This window comes from Lissotriton vulgaris, chromosome 7 (assembly GCF_964263255.1).
Source record: "Lissotriton vulgaris chromosome 7, aLisVul1.2, whole genome shotgun sequence".
Taxonomy (NCBI): Eukaryota; Metazoa; Chordata; class Amphibia; order Caudata; family Salamandridae; genus Lissotriton; species Lissotriton vulgaris.
The window spans coordinates 1049238495-1049255327 of NC_141695.1; the positions used below are offsets into that span (position 1 = coordinate 1049238495).

At 45.8% G+C, this 16833-nt stretch overlaps 1 protein-coding gene across 2 annotated transcripts in view; it reads right to left on the minus strand.

Annotated features, from left to right (window-relative positions):
• Window positions 1-16833, minus strand: part of SAR1B (secretion associated Ras related GTPase 1B) — a 470631-nt gene that overhangs the window by 125477 nt on the left and 328321 nt on the right. For both annotated transcript variants that reach the window (XM_086931492.1, XM_086931493.1), the window contains one exon: window positions 15209-15312. In XM_086931492.1, the coding sequence (XP_086787618.1) occupies window positions 15209-15312 (104 nt within the window). The remainder of the gene's footprint in view (window positions 1-15208; window positions 15313-16833) is intronic.

The following is a 16833-nucleotide window of genomic DNA, read 5'->3' on the forward strand; positions in this document are numbered from 1 at the left end:
ACTTTTTTTTTTAAAACAAACTAATTTATAAGAAGAGCAACGAAACATGTATCACTTAATCAAAAGACACTAGATGTACTGATTGGCTCTTGATGGATTTGTCAAGAATTTGAGGTTTGGGGTCACACTGCTTGATTGTAGACGCTGAGGCTGCAGGAACATCCTGTAATAAGTAGTGAGTAATTATGTATTACCAACTTCTTGCTACTAGATCGAAGAGCGTGCGATTCAATTTCTACTTTTGAATTGTGTCATACAGCGAGCCATGCTTGTAATTATCCTTTCTAAATAACACTTAGATTATTTGAACAAACTCGGGATATTTACAGTCACTCACACAGGGCGCCTTAAAACTTCAGCTCCCACAATGCACCCAACATAACAGTGGACTTTTTAAACATTTGAATTGGCCGCCGGCTTCACAAACGATTAGCAAGGGATCGAGTAGCACCGGCTTCACGTAGCGGAGCAGACCGCACTTACAGGTATTGTGGCAACACGAGTGTGTCGGTCTAATTCGTTTGTCGTTTAAGCATAAAACCGCGACTGACACAACATTGCGCTTTCCTTCATAGAGAGCGATTGATTTATTGCGGAAATCGGAACTCGCGAGCATTAACAAAGGCGAGCCTGATATACGTCGAGCCCAGGACGGGGCCACAGACGGGGGCGAGAGGCTTCACCTCGTTCCATAAGAAAACAGGTAGGGAGCTTTTTGCGACCTGACAATAATATAATACGAGTTGTTTGGCAAAGAAATGTGGGCCCTGACGAATGCATTGTTCAAATAGGTGAACGAGGCCGCCGCTGATAAACAGATGACGCAGCCCAGCTGCACTATTACAGTGGACTATATGACAGGTATGACAAGCATGCAGTTTACAGAAAAATAACCAAAATCCTAACTGATATGTACAAGGCTGCTAAAAGCACTCTATGTGTCTTTGTTTAAATAGTATTTAAGTAAACAGACACAGAAATTCCTCCGCCCCTCTCGCAGCGCCAGCCCGCGTAGACGGAGGTATGAATTGCTTAGTTACTCTGATTAGTTTTTCCAACGTTTTATGAGTAATTCCCACAAATACAGACAATATGTTGGTGATCTTTAGATTTTTTTAAAAAAGGTGCACCATCTGAGATCTGAAGAAAATAGTGTATCCACCGATAGAAGCTACTAGTGGTCACCCATATAGGAAGATACAGGTACATATATACCCTATCCAAACGGTTTGGTCTAGAGAAGAGGCGAATAGCTTGTCATTAAAACTTCATGTTTTTTTGCATCCTAAACAGACGACTAACAGAGCCCTGATGATGGTTTGGGGATTCATGGCCCAAACTTGAAACGTATTGGCAAATTCATCAAGAGCCAATCAGTACATCTAGTGTCTTTTGATTAAGTCATACATGTTTTGTTGCTCTTCTTATAAATTAGTTCGTTTTAAAAAAAAAAAAAGTAATTGTGACTATGGAAATGGTCTAGTGTATTGAAAAATCGAAGAACTGTGATTTGCACTGTTTGTTGGATGTCTTTTGATGTTATTTTCTTGGATATTTTTGTAATGTTTGATGTTAATTGTTGATTGAGTAAGACTGTAAATAACCCTTTGTATTGTGTTTTCTCTCTCTGTCACCAGAAAAAAAAATTTGTATGAAAGTACATGACTAAGAGGTATAAATAAATTTACCGGACCGGATTTAATGAAATTGTTTATTTGGTCCTAGTTGAAATTATACTGTAAGTAGTCTGAGAAGGGGGCACTTTTGTGTGTGTTTAGATTCATAAACGGCCCAGCCCTCCCTCAGCCCCGCCAAGGACCTACCTCCTTTTGTGTGTATCTTTCATTACATCAGCATGAATCTAAAAGATCTTTATCACTAATTGAAGAATTTCTTTTAAACAAGTGACTCTTTTTTTCCAATTAAGAGATCTGACTTCCTTATTGTCTGGCTGCATGTAGTCACACCAGGTGTTGCTGGAAATTCACTTGAAGAGGTATTTTGGGAATGTTGAATATAAAACCAATGAAAGCAACACTAATCTTCCTTCCACATTATTTTCCCTCCTGGGGACAATAAGTCCAGAGATGTAGTCTATGCAGGGTGGGGTTTTACACTCTACAACTTAACAGTAACAATAAAACATAAAACTTACAGATAAAGATGGCATGTGTGTAATTTGTGATACATTTAGTATCAATCAGAAGGTCCTTGATGTGCTAGAACATTACCAGAAAATCAGTCAGGATCCTATACCTGGAAACTCTTTGACTTTAAGGAAATGAAAAGGCTCAGCATTTTTTTCACTGTCAAAGTATATTTGTTTGGCAAGATTAAATCTATTTGATTATATTTCCTTAATATATATATTTATAACCTATTACCACCCTTGGATGTTTTTCATATGTTCAAGGCCTAGGAAACTCTAAGGCTAATTGGAATCTTTGCATGTGTAGATTTAACAGGTACTACAACAGTATATATCAAACTGTTATTTGGAAGCTCACATTTCATTACACTTTTTATGTTTTTTCCTTGTGCAACTTATTTTAGTTAGGTCATAAGTACCTTAAAACCCGTAGACCACGTGGGATTAAAATTGAAATCCTATATAATTTTGTATTCAGCTATCTTTTCTTAAATTTCAAAGGCTTTTGAGATATTCACTGCAAAGTGAGCCACTAAAGCTTGGATGTCCCCATAGAAACCAAAAATCTTCACGTGGTTCAATTGGGGATTTCTGCATCTTATGTGAAATTTACTTTTACCACGTCTTTAAGGTTAAATGCACAACTATTTTTAACAAATGAATGTTTCTCTAGTTATGATAAAAAAAGACTGCTGGTGCTCATAAGTGAACAGGGTGAGACTGGCCATTAGAGAATCAGGTAGCACGGAGCTCTTCGTTCGTTGGTTCGGTTTCCCACCTAAATTCATTTCCCTTATCTCTCTACTTTACTCTAGTCCCCATGCTTCTATTTTTGCTAACGGCATCACTTCTGATTATTTCCCCCTCCAAAGAGGAGTTCGTCAAGGTTGTCCTCTATCTCCCCTTTTGTTTATTTTGGCTTTAGAACCCTTTTTAACCAAAATTAGACGCGACGAAAATATTTCCGGTTTTCAATATGGTTCCCAACAACAACAAGTAAAATTATCGGTATACGCTGACGATATTTTATTTTACTGCTCAGACCCTCAAATAACCCTTCCTTCCTTCCTAAACCAAGTCTCCGCTTTTTCTAATGTCTCTGGGTACAGACTTAACACGGACAAATGTGAAATACTACCCCTGAATTCCCTTTGTCTAAAGCATCTATTCGACTCCTCTGGATTCTCCTGGCAACCCTCTAAGATTAAATATCTAGGGGTTTGGTTTGCCCCTCGTCTCTATGACACCCTCAAATTTAACTTTGAATCCCTTTCCACTAAGCTCACTTCTTCCATCAACCGCTGGAACCCTCTCTTTCTTTCCTGGTGGGGTCGCCTGGACTCCATAAAAATGATGCTAGCTCCTTTGGTTCTATACACTATTTCTATGATTCCCATTCATATCCCCAATCATCATTTCAAATCAATAGATTCTATTTTATTGAAGTTTTTATGGAAAAACAAGAAATCCAGAATAGCCCTCTCTGCTTTAAAGAAGGAAAAATCTCTGGGTGGAGTTAAATTTCCTAATTTTCAATCTTATCATAATGCCTTCTCTTTAAAACAAGCCTTACGTTGGATTTCTTCGGATCTTCCGTACTATCCTCCACTTTGGCTCACACTCGAATCATCTTTCCTTCACCCTTATGAATTCAATGAAGTTCTCTCCTTCTCCTCTAACGTCACCTCTCTCCGTTCTCCCATCATCTCCCACTCACGTTCTCTTCTTCAACCATACTTAATATCCACTTACCCTTCTGCATCTTCTACTTCTACCCAACCCATCTGGCATAATAAACTCATTAAAATTCGAAATCGTTCAATCTATTGGAAATCCTGGCATTCCCGTGGTTTAAAATGGGTTTCTCAACTTGTTACTGACTCTTGTCCTCTCCCATTCCACCTACTCCAAACCCAATTCTCGTTACCCTCCTCTTCCCGCAAACAATACTTATCTCTACTTCCCTCCCTTACTCAATATCTTTCCTCTCTCCCTGCCACCAACACTATTCCTACACTTCACCTTTCCATCTCAAATGCTCTTGACCAATCCCCTTCTGCATCTTTTCTTTATAAATCCCTTCAAACATCTATTGAGCGTACTAAATCTAAAATTGAGTTGGCTTGGGAGGATGATTTGTCTCAAAATTGGCCTTCTATGTTTTGGGATAAAATTTGGTCTAAAATTCAAAATACATCTAGAGCTGCCAACACTACGCAAACCTTATTTTTTCTATATAACCGTACGCTATACACCCCCGCAACCTTATCCTCTTTCTCTCCAGACACTTTTCCCACCTGTTGGTCCTGTCCCTGCCCACTAGCTGACTTGAAACATATGCTCTTTGAATGTCCTCCCATTCTTCATTTCTGGCATTTAGTTTGGTCTCAAATACAAAAACTCTTTAATCTCACTCTCCCCTTGACATTCCTTCATGTTTTCCTAGGCTCCCTTTCCCCTGATCTTTCTGGACCCCACCATAAACACAAACTACTTGATCTCCTGATAGCCATTGCTTTCCATCACATTACATCACATTGGAAACAGGCCAAAGATGTTTCTTTTTCTGCATGGTGGAATGCGGTTTGTTTCAATCACCGTCTAGACACCAATTTTGTCTCCCCTATTTCTCTAGCAATTAAACGCGACCTTCTATGGCTTCCCCTCACCGAATATTTATCTAGAATTGCCAGGCCATCTCCCAATCCTCCACCACGTACTGTTGAAGTTCAAAAACCACCGTGAATTGTTTTATCTTAGTATATGTAAAATTATTAATGCATCCTAATTTTAACTTCCAATGTTTTTACTTCACATTATTTCTTGGATCAAAACCATTCTGTCGTAAGTGATTTTTTGTTTCTATAACTGCTGATTGTTTCTTCATGCTCTGTCTTTTCTTCTTTATGCCTTAATAAACTTCAAACTTAAAAAAAAAAAAGAGAATCAGGTAGCTAAAAAGGTTCCCCACACTTACAAATCAGGGCATTTTTAAAATTGTAAAGACAAACCATATAGGTGTTTTGAAATTATGGGAGAGTGCATGCATTAGTACTTGCTGCAAGCAATGTTTGTGGTAGTATCAGTGAAATCAACTGTAACAAGCAATGTCAATGCCAATTGGTCGGGTTTTAAATAAATGTCAGATAATGTGAAGCATTACAGGTAGGTAGCACAAGAATGGATATGTATTTGCGTGGAAATAAAGAACTGTAGAAGAATATTGGTGTTGGTTAAAAGGCCAAGTGACAGTTGCACTGTCAAGACAAACCTGAAAATGAATGTCGGTTAATGGCTGTCCTCCTCACATCTGTGCAGCTGCCAAAGTAAAACACCATAAACAATCTAGGGCCCGATGTAGGTGGCAAATACCGGTCGGAAACGGCCGAATTCGGCCGTTTCCGACCGGTATTTGGCATCTTGAGATGTAGGGGGCCAGATTTTACAGATTCTGTAAATTTACTGAATCGGTAAATTTACAGAATCTGTAAAATACCGAATCGGTATTTTTACCAATTCGGTAATTCCCAGATGTAGGTGGGACTCTTCTGAGTCCCAAAGGCCCTACAAATTCGGTATTTTACCACCCAATCCAATTGGGTGTTAAAATACCGAATTCAGGTGTGCATGCACATGTGTGCATGCACACCTAGCCATGTGACAGACAGACATGCCCTTAGGGCATGTCTGTGTGCCACATGGCGCACATGCCTATTTTAGGGGTGCCAGAGGGTGTCAAAGTGACACCCCCTGCACCCTTGTGAAATTCGGTATTTACCAATTCGGTAAATACCGAATCGGTAATGCCCATTCATTCCTATGGGCTTCAGCCCATAGGAATGAATGGGCATTACCGATTCGGTATTTACCGAATCGGTAAATACCGAATTCTTCCGATTCGGTATTCCAGCACATCTGGAATACCTACATACCCACCCCTTAGATTTACCGATTTTTAATTACCGAATCGGTAAAATTCGGTAATTAAAAATCGGTAAATCTATTCTACCTACATCTAGCCCCTAGTTATCTAAAACATGTGTACAGCATTGCAGTGCCATGTGTGTGCTCCTGAAAGTTCAAGCTTAGCTGCATACATAAACAAAATGATCATAGCTGTTTGGAGGGCCAGCACTTTTTGTGGAAGCACACAGCTTCTGCCCAATCAAAGCATGGACTCCTGTCTCCCAACATGTGTGCAGAGCCAAAGCCTGTCTCTAGTAATTCTCACATAACTGTCTGGCAACTTTTGTGCTGTCAAGCAGGGCCATAAATACCGGCCCTCAAAACAGCCAAAAAACAGCCCATACACTGATCTGTCACACCAGCCCTTAGGGCACTGTCTGATTGCCCTAAAGGTAGTCTGACCCAAGTGAACGAATGTCAGAGTGATACACATCAAGGAGGTGGTACAACTTTTTACCAGGAGGGTGTGGAGGACTTCTCCGGTACAGACAACCCCGCCTCACAACATTGGATATGAATGCTTTCCTCCCTTTGTCTCACCTAATTGGATACAGATTTAGAAAAGACTATCACCAAAGCCAGACCTGCTGAAAATAGGTTGCATTTGGAAGCAGAATGATAAAAAGTATAAGAGCGAGAAAGCTATTTTGGTAAGTTTATGGGCAGGATGTTCTTGGAAATATATTTCAGGTGTTGCCGCTTCTTTCATGCCGCACTTATGTCATTTAAAGTACGCTCTGGGGCACCAAGTTCAAATGATTTAAGGCTAGTTCATTGAAAATATCCCAAAGAGCTCAGCCCCTACCTCATCTTTCTCTGCTCCAGTCCCGATTCTGTTTTGTACATTTTTCCACAATATTTTGTATTTCATTGCAAAACTCAGGCCTCTCGCAGCCCTCACATTCCTACTCCACCTCTCAGCTTTTCACTGTTTGTACTGCTCTTGCTTATTAGACCACATGGGATTTGGCTCTCTCGCCTTGGACATGTAGATTTTAGCCACAAATGGTAAAAACCCATGTTAAAATAGTATGGCGTATTTTCTCAAAACAAAATTGATTTGATTTGGGTTTTATAAAGCATGAACAATTACTCTGAGGAGTCTCAGCGCTAAGAAGCAAGGAACGAAATGAACACAGAGTTTAGTAAAGGGCCATGTTTTTAAAAGTTTGCGGGGACTCAAAAGAGAGGGAGAAGATTTTATCTCTAAGGGAAGGCAATTCCAGTTTTGAGTCCTGCAGAGCATAAACCTCCCTCCTCCCCAGGAGGAGAGCTTGTAGGGTGGCATGACCAGATTTCTATCTGAGCAGGAAGTAGGAGTCCTGTTAGGGACGTACCATCTGAGTTTTTCTCTTAAGAAGGCAGGACCTGGCCCCAGAAGCGCCTTATATGTAATACCAACAATTTGAAAACGAATCCTTTGATGCACAGGGAGAGAATGAAGGCTCACTAAGGCCTGTGAGGCTGACTGGAATCTCTGGATTTTCCTCAGCTGCCTTGCTGTTGTATTCTGTAGAGGAGCAAGACGACTGACTCATTGTCAGTGAAATTGCTCTCCCACCCTCGCAGCTCCACCATTAAGTGAGGTGCCCCTGCCCCTGCACCCTTGAGTGTTAGTGATCGAGGCCCTCCTCCACCCGCAGGTTTCCCTGCGCCTCATCCCTGGTGGTCCAGTGGACCTCTGTCTCCTTTCTCTCACTCTGCTCCTTCACTCGTTTTTCTAACCTTTCTATCTTTCACCCTTCTGCACCTTTCTGCATCTCTGCTCTTTTGTGACTTATTTCTGCCCATTTTCCCTTTCTCTCCCTCTGCTCCTTCACTCGTTTATCTACCCTTTCCATCTTTCACCTTTCTGCCCTTTTCTGCATCTCTGCTCTTTTGTGCCTTATTTCTGCCCATTTTCCCTTTCTCTCCCTCTGCTCCTTCACTCGTTTTTCTACCCTTTCTATCTTTCACCTTTCTGCACCTCTGCTCTTTTTTGCCTTATTTCTGCCCATTTTCCCTTTCTCTCCCTCTGCTCCTTCACTCGTTTTCACTCGTTTTTCTACCCTTTCCATCTTTCACCTTTCTGCCCTTTTCTGCATCTCTGTTCTTTTGTGCCTTATTTCTGCTTATTTTCCCTTTTTTCTTTATCCCTTCTTTCCTCCCTTTACCTTTCCCCGCCGATGCTGCCACCACGGCCACTCCCCCCCCCAGCGCGACTGGCCCAATCCAGCTCCTCTCCCCGCTCCCGCCTCCCAGCTGTCCAGCCCTCCCCAACCCCTACTTAATGGCGGCCACTGCGGGGACAGGCGAGCAAGACCACTGAACTCATTGTCAGTGAAATTGCTCTCCCACCCTCGCAGCTCCACCATTAGGTGAGGTGCCCCTGCCCCTGCACTCTTGAGTGTTAGTGATCGAGGCCCTCCTCCACCCGCAGGTTTCCCTGCGCCTCATCCCTGGTGGTCCAGTGGACCTGTCTCCTTTCTCTCACTCTGCTCCTTCACTCGTATTTCTACCCTTTCTATCTTTCACCCTTCTGCACCTTTCTGCATCTCTGCTCTTTTGTGCCTTATTTCTGCCCATTTCCCTTTCTCTCCCTCTGCTCCTTCACTCGTTTATCTACCCTTTCCATCTTTCACCTTTCTGCCCTTTTCTGCATCTCTGCTCTTTTGTGCCTTATTTCTGCCCATTTTCACTTTCTCTCCCTCTGCTCCTCCACTCGTTTTTCACTCGTTTTTCTACCCTTTCTATCTTTCACCTTTCTGCACCTCTGCTCTTTTTTGCCTTATTTCTGCCCATTTTCCCTTTCTCTCCCTCTGCTCCTTCACTCGTTTTCACTCGTTTTTCTACCCTTTCCATCTTTCACCTTTCTGCCCTTTTCTGCATCTCTGCTCTTTTGTGCCTTATTTCTGCTTATTTTCCCTTTTTTCTTTATCCCTTCTTTCCTCCCTTTACCTTTCCCCGCCGATGCTGCCACCGCGGCCCCCCCCCCCAGCGCGACTGGCCCAATCCAGCTCCCCTCCCCGCTCCCGCCTCCCAGCTGTCCAGCCCTCCCCGACCCCTACTTAATGGCGGCCACTGCGGGCACAGGCGAGCAAGACCACTGACTCATTGTCAGTGAAATTGCTCTCCCACCCTCGCTGCTCCACCATTAAGTGAGGTGCCCCTGCACTCTTGAGTGTTAGTGATCGAGGCCCTCCTCCACCCGCAGGTTTCCCTGCGCCTCATCCCTGGTGGTCCAGTGGACCTCTGTCTCCTTTCTCTCACTCTGCTCCTTCACTCGTATTTCTACCCTTTCTATCTTTCACCCTTCTGCACCTTTCTGCATCTCTGCTCTTTTGTGCCTTATTTCTGCCCATTTTCCCTTTCTCTCCCTCTGCTCCTTCACTCGTTTTCACTCGTTTTTCTACCCTTTCTATCTTTCACCTTTCTGCACCTCAGCTCTTTTTTGCCTTATTTCTGCCCATTTCCCTTTCTCTCCCTCTGCTCCTTCACTCGTTTTCACTCGTTTTTCTACCCTTTCCATCTTTCACCTTTCTGCCCTTTTCTGCATCTCTGCTCTTTTGTGCCTTATTTCTGCTTATTTTCCCTTTTTTCTTTATCCCTTCTTTACTCCCTTTACCTTTCCCCGACGCTGCTGCCCCCGCGGACCCTCCCCCCCCCCCAGCGCGACCTGCCTAATCCAGCTCCTCTCCCTGCTCCCGCCTCCCAGCTGTCCAGCCCTCTCCAACCCCTACTTTCATGGCGGCCACTGCCCGGCCGCACAGCGGCCGCGGGCTGCGGGCGCGCCGCTGGTGCACCGAAGGCGCGTCAAAGGCAAGCACGTCTGCGCCCGTCCGCGACCCGTCCGCGACCAGCACCAGGAACCCTGGACCTCCGCCCGCCAACCCTACGACCCAGCAGCACTCCTCGCACTCAACCCAGGCTGCAACAACAACTGCAAGCTAGCATCACCAGCCGACACCCATGGACCCTTCAGCTGTCACCGCTGCCGGCACACCTGCAGAACCGCCAAGAACACGGATCCAGCACAACCCGCCCACAAGAACACAACCGAACCGAAGACCCTGCAATGCATCCTCCTCAACGTCCGATCCCTTCACAAACACGCCACTGAAATCTGGGACCTCCTCGACAGCACCACTCCAGACGTAGCATTCTTCACCGAAACCTGGACCAACGCCACCTCAGGACCAGACATCGCCATCGCCATCCCTCAAGGATACAAGATCTACAGGAAGGACCGCCCCACCCACCCAGGAGGAGGAATCGCCATTGTCCACAAATCCAGCCTCCGCCTGAGCACACTCCCTGACGAGTCCACAGAACTGATGGAACACCTTCACTTCAAGATACTGGACAGCCCCACTGCCGCCCTCCGAGGAACCCTCATCTACCGACCCCCTGGACCCCGCGGACCCTTCGCCAACTCCATCACGGACATTATCTCCCCGCAGACCATCGCATCCACCAACTACACCCTGCTGGGAGACCTCAACTTCCACCTCGACAATCAACTGGACCCCAACACCACATGCCTCCTGGACAACCTCCACAACATTGGACTCTGCCAGATCGTGACCGAGCCCAAGCACTCAGGAGGACACACCCTCGACCCCCTCTTCACTACAGGAAACTCCATCATCTTCAGCCACACCACCGAACTCCCATGGACCGACCATCGTTGCGTCCACTTCACCTTCAGAACACCCACCATCCACAGACACCAGCACCTGCTTCCACAAAGAAACTGGACCAAAATCATCGACGACCAGCTCATCTCCTCACTCAACAACTCCACCCCAACCATCGTGGAAAACGACGACCCCAACACCGCAGCCCGAACCCTGCATAGCTGGATCTCGGACAGCACCAACACCATAGCCCCCCCTCAAGAAAAACAACAATACCCGTGCCAAGAAAGCCAGATGGTTTACCACCAAACTTCAAGAGTCCAGGCGCACATACCGCCGCCTCGAAAAGGCCTGGAGAAACACCAAATCAACAGAAGCCCACAACAACTTCAGAGCCGCCACCAACGCTCACCATCAACTCATCAGAGAAACAAGGAAAAAAGCGATTGAAGACAGAATCTCCACCCACGCACACAACAGCAAGGAACTCTTCAGCATCATCAAGGAGTTCGCCCAACCCACCAGCGAGTCTACCGACATCCCTCCCTCACAAGACCTCTGCGACAAACTCAGCACCTTTTTCCACCACAAAATCAAGAGCATCTACGACAACTTCGACGAAGACAACCAACACACTGAACCCTCACCAACCACCCCCGACACCCGGAAACCAGCGATTGATGACTGGACAGCCCTCACCACCAAAGACACACTGAAGACAATGAAGTCAATCCACTCAGGGGCCCCCACGGACCCCTGCCCCCACCACATCTTCAACAGAGCCGCTGACACCATCGCACCCATGCTCTGCCACACCATCAACCGCTCCCTGGCGACGCCTCGTTCCCCGATGACTGGAAACACGCCGAGGTCAACACCCTCCTGAAGAAACCCTCAGCGGACCCCACCGACCTCAAAAACTACAGACCAATCTCCCTGCTCCCTTTCCCAGCGAAAGTCATCGAGAAAGCCATCAACAGCCAACTCGCCACATTCATTGAAGAACACAACATCCTCGACTCCTCCCAATCCGGCTTCAGAAAAAAATACAGTATGGAAACCGCCCTCCTCGCCGCAACAGACGACATCCGCACCCTACTGGACAAAGGAGAAACAGTAGCCCTCATCCTCCTAGACCTATCAGCGGTGTTCGACACAGTCTCCCACCGCACCCTAATACGCAGACTCTATGTCGCAGGAATCCAGGACAAGGCCCTCGACTGGATCTGCTCCTTCCTCTCTGGCAGGACGCAACGGGTCAGACTCCCCCCTTTCCTCTCAGACCCCACACCTACCACCTGCGGAGTCCCCCAGGGCTCCTCCCTCAGCCCGACGCTCTTCAACGTCTACATGGCTCCACTTGCCCCCATCGTCAGAACCTACGGACTCAACATCGTGTCATACGCAGACGACAGCCAGCTGATCCTCTCCCTATCCAACGAGCCCAACACCGCCAGACGCAACTTTCGAGAAGGCATGGAAGCCGTCGCCAAATGGATGAAAAACAGCTGCCTAAAACTAAACACCAACAAAACAGAAGTACTCATCATGGGCCCAAACCCCTACGCCTGGAGCGACACCTGGTGGCCCACCGCCCTCGGAAACCCGCCAACCCCCACAGACCATGCACGCAACCTGGGAATCATCCTGGACTCCGAGCTCAAAATGGACCGCCAGATCAACTGTCTCATCTTCCTGCTTCCACACCCTCCGCCTCCTTCGTAAGACCTTCAAATGGATCTCCCTCGAACACCGAAAGACAATCACTTACGCCCTGGTCACTAGCAGACTCGACTACGGCAACGCACTCTACGCCGGGATAAACAAAAACCTCATCCGCAAGCTACAGAACATCCAGAACGCTGCCGCAAGACTGGTCCTCAACCTGCCAAAACACGGCCACATCTCCCAGCACCTGCGCACACTCCACTGGCTCCCCGTCGAGGCGAGAATCACCTTTAAGATGCTCACCCACGCACACAAGGCCCTCCACGGCACCGGACCAGCATACCTGAACAGCCGGCTCAAATTCCACGCACCCCAAAGTACCCTACGATCAGCCCAGCTCTCCTACGCCGAGGTCCCCCGCACCAGAAAGACCAGATCGGGAGGCCGCTCCTTCTCCTTCTTCGCGGCCAAAGCATGGAACGCCCTTCCGCTCCACCTCAGACAGACAACATCGCTCCCCATCTTCGCAAGAAACCTCAAAACCTGGCTCTTCGACAGACCCCCTCCTTGATGGAATGGACCCCTTCACCCCCCCCCCCCCCCCACCCCTAGCGCCTTGAGACCCTTACGGGTGAGTAGTTGCGCTTTAACAAACTCCGGATTGATTGATTGATTGATTGAGGCCTGTGAGGCTGACTGGAATCTCTGGATTTTCCTCAGCTGCCTTGCTGTTGTATTCTGTAGAGTCTGCAGCTTTTTCAAGGGAGCTTTAGGTAAATTAGCTTATAGTCCATTGCAAAAGTCCAACTTGGACATTACAAGGCTAAGGACCACTGTTTTCTACGGGTTTGATGAAAGAAACAGTGCTATTTTCTTGATTGTCCGAAGCATAAAGAAGGCTGTTGAAGTTACCTTATTGACTTGTTCTTTAGAAGTCAATTTATCGTCAATCAGGATACTCAGGTTTTTCACCTTTTTCCCTGGAACAAAGCCACAAAGAGGGTTTCCAAAAGGAGGTGTTTTCCCCAAATAAGATGACTTCTGCTTTTGCAGAGTTCATTCTAAGACAATTTGCATGCATCCACGCACCGACCTCCCGCATGCAGTTCTAGAATGTCTCATTAACGTTGGGACCATTCTTAAAAAAGGGAGACAACAATTTGAGTGTCATCCGCATATGAGACAAAAGATAGACCGAACGAATTAACCAGGGCAGCCAGCGGGGTAACATAAATATTGAAAAGAGTTGGACTCACTGAGGAGCCCTGGGGAACTCCGCATGGTAAGGAAAATGATTTAGATACCCAGATCCTCCAATCGGTTCAACAAACGCTCATGATTGACCGTGTCAAAGGGCGTGGTAAGGTCGAGTAGAATGAGGGCAGCATTGCCCCCACCATCCACAGTGGCCCTAACCTTCTCTATAGCTGCAATAAGAGCAAATTCTTTGGAATGCCCCTTGTGGAACCCATATTGGGAGTCACCCATAAGCTGATTGCTAACCAGGAAGACCGATAGTTGAAAGTTAATTTCTTTCTCTAGTATTTGAGCTGCAAAAGGCAGCCTGGAGATCAGTCTGGAGCTATTGGAGTTGAGTTTTCTTAAGCAACAGGGGAATTGAGACACCTTTCCAGTCTTTTAGAAAGACACTGGTCCTACGTGCGGCGTTAAAAATGGACGTCAATTGGGCAGCTACCAGCTCAGGAATGAGCTGTATAATTTCAGGAGGGCAGGGATTGTGAAGTGAGACAGATTTGGTAGAGAAAACCAACTGTCTAACTTGAATTACTGAGAGAAAATTAAATCCGGCAAAGGAAACCTTCTTGCTATCCCTAAGACAATTGTCTTTCCTAATAGGAGATATTGCTGTATTCGAAGTGAATTTTTTATAGATAACCTCAAAATTATTCAGAAAGAATGAAGCTAGAGAATCACAGAATTCCTGATTAGTATTATCTATATTCTTAAACGCCAGAGACGAAAGTTTGGAAACGGCTTGAAAAAGGGCTTTGGAGGTAGAACAGGATTTGTCAATTAAATTAATAGAGTACTGCGATTTTTCCTTCATTATAAGCTTTTTATAATCTGTTAGCAAAGATTTATATATTTCTTTTTCATTATTATCGTAGTTTTCTTTTCACCTACGTTCTTGTTTGCAACAGGATTTCTTAGCAGCCCGAAGCATTTCCCAGAAACAGAGAGATGTAGGTTTATTTCTCCTTGATACAATCTGTTTGTCTGGAGCCAGCCTGTTGACAGCTCCAGTCAGCCATGAAGAATAATTAGATACCTTCTTGTCTACCTCTTCCGCCACGGCTGGTTGAGAAGTAAGCAGGAATGAATTAAGGACCTGCCCATTAATCTGGTCCCATGCCCAGAAATGAATTAGCTTCTTGGGAGCCTTCTCATAGACTGTACTATGATACAGAAGGATATCCCAAGTGACTGCGCTGTGATCAGAGCAAGTTACTGGCAATATTGCTAGAAGATGGCTACCGTTGGAAAAGATACCATCTATTTCATTCCCAAGAGGAGTGACCATCGGTATGTAACCTGCAAGTGTTCTTTTAGGCACAGTGCCTGTTAAATGAGAAGTGTGATCCTCGCTTTGAATGCTGCTTGGCTACATTGTCCTTTGAGAGTGTTTTTCATTTTATCTGACTCTAGGTAAAAGTACAGTTGTTCTTAGTTTAATTTAAAATGATGGGTTTCTGGTCTTTATAAAGAAACTTTTATATACAACGTTAGATGGAACATAATTCATATATAAAATTAAATAAAATCTTTGCACTCAAATAAATGTACTCACATCCATTTCTTGTTTGGATTCCATGAGCCTCTCGTGATCGATACAGTCCACCAGATATACAATACCATTGATGGCGGGGAGGTAGTTTTTCCACACTCTGCGGGCTTAAAACACACAATAATGTGTTAACCAGGGCAACTATAATTTAGCATTTAGCTTCAGTGAGTCTAGCCTACAAAAACGCATTAAAGTCATCACACACATTTAGGATCACAGTCTGCCATGAGGAATAACCAGCAAGATGACTCAGAAGTGAGAAACTGTACTCCAATCACCTCCTACAACACATGTTGACATCACAGCTCTTCACAACATCTAAACACCAAATAACATCACACAGTAGGTTGTATGTTAAAATAATGAGGTCAGTTATATTGACCTACACATATGTCTACGCCACTGTATTGACTACCAACATATCATCAACCCAAGTGTATATCGGGGAGTACAGATTTACTATTCTTAACTCCTTCTTCTTCGTTCCTTGACATTATGTTGGTAGAGGGTTCTGTGGGGTCGATGTATGTGCAAGTCACTATAAAAACTCTGCAAAGCATTTACTGCTGAGTGACATGAGATGCTGATGCTGTGAGCTAGCACTGAGCGGTCGGAGGAGGTCGGAATGGGTTGAAGGAGACCAGTGAAGGCTTCCAGAGGCCCCTGGCAGTGGGTCAGCCTAGTTCGCCACAGCCGCCTGAATTCTGAAACACTGTGTTGCCCCCCGATCCACTCAAACACTAACGCTGCACACCTGCAGTGAACGGGAGGAGGTCAGAGCCGGTTGGAGTGTGCTGGCGGAGGCTGCCAGAAAGCCCCAAGTACAGGTTCACATGGTTCACTACAGCCCATAGTCAGGAATATTGTTCGGCCACCACTCCGACCTGGGTCTAACTTGTGGCTCAGAATAACGAGCTGTGCACTGGCAGTTACTGGATGTTCTATGCTGCATGGGATTGACAGCAGCAGATTTCCAGAATGTCTCCCACTGAAATGGGGTCTTTACCCTGGCAGAGAAGCTGGGTGACAGAGAGGACTTCCCGTACCATCACGTTTTTGGACAAACCTGACATTCCGTCACCCAACAGGATGTGCTGAAGAGAGCTTTAGCGGGAAAGCGGAGCTTGTACTGCACAGAGTAGGATCGGTGCCCAGGGTTCAGCAGTCCCTCCGAACCAGCCTTGCGTCTTCCACTGTTAGCAGTGGCAACGGTATTGAGGCCACTTTTATGACGGGAGATTGCAGGACACGGGCCCACTGGTGCGCTATTGCACTATAGACTTTGACTCACACGGCACTGGGCTGTTGGCGTGCTTGTGCCAGTTAACGTGGTTTCCCCACTTGACTGTTGACTTGGTGCTCAGTGATTCCAGGCACTGCAACAAACCTGGCTTCAGTTTGCTTCCTGATCAGCTGGCCGAGGAGTCAAGGGGTAGACTGGGCGACTGTTGTAGGGGACGGTGGAGCCTTGCAGGTCTTTGGTGGCATTCACGGTCTAAAGTCATTGCAGGCTAGTGTGGTTCCAGGCCTTAAAACTCTCATAGGTCATATGGATAACTGAATGGTGCCTCCTAGAACAATTTCTACTCCCAAAAGGAGAACTATTCCAGATTTCATTTCCTCATTTG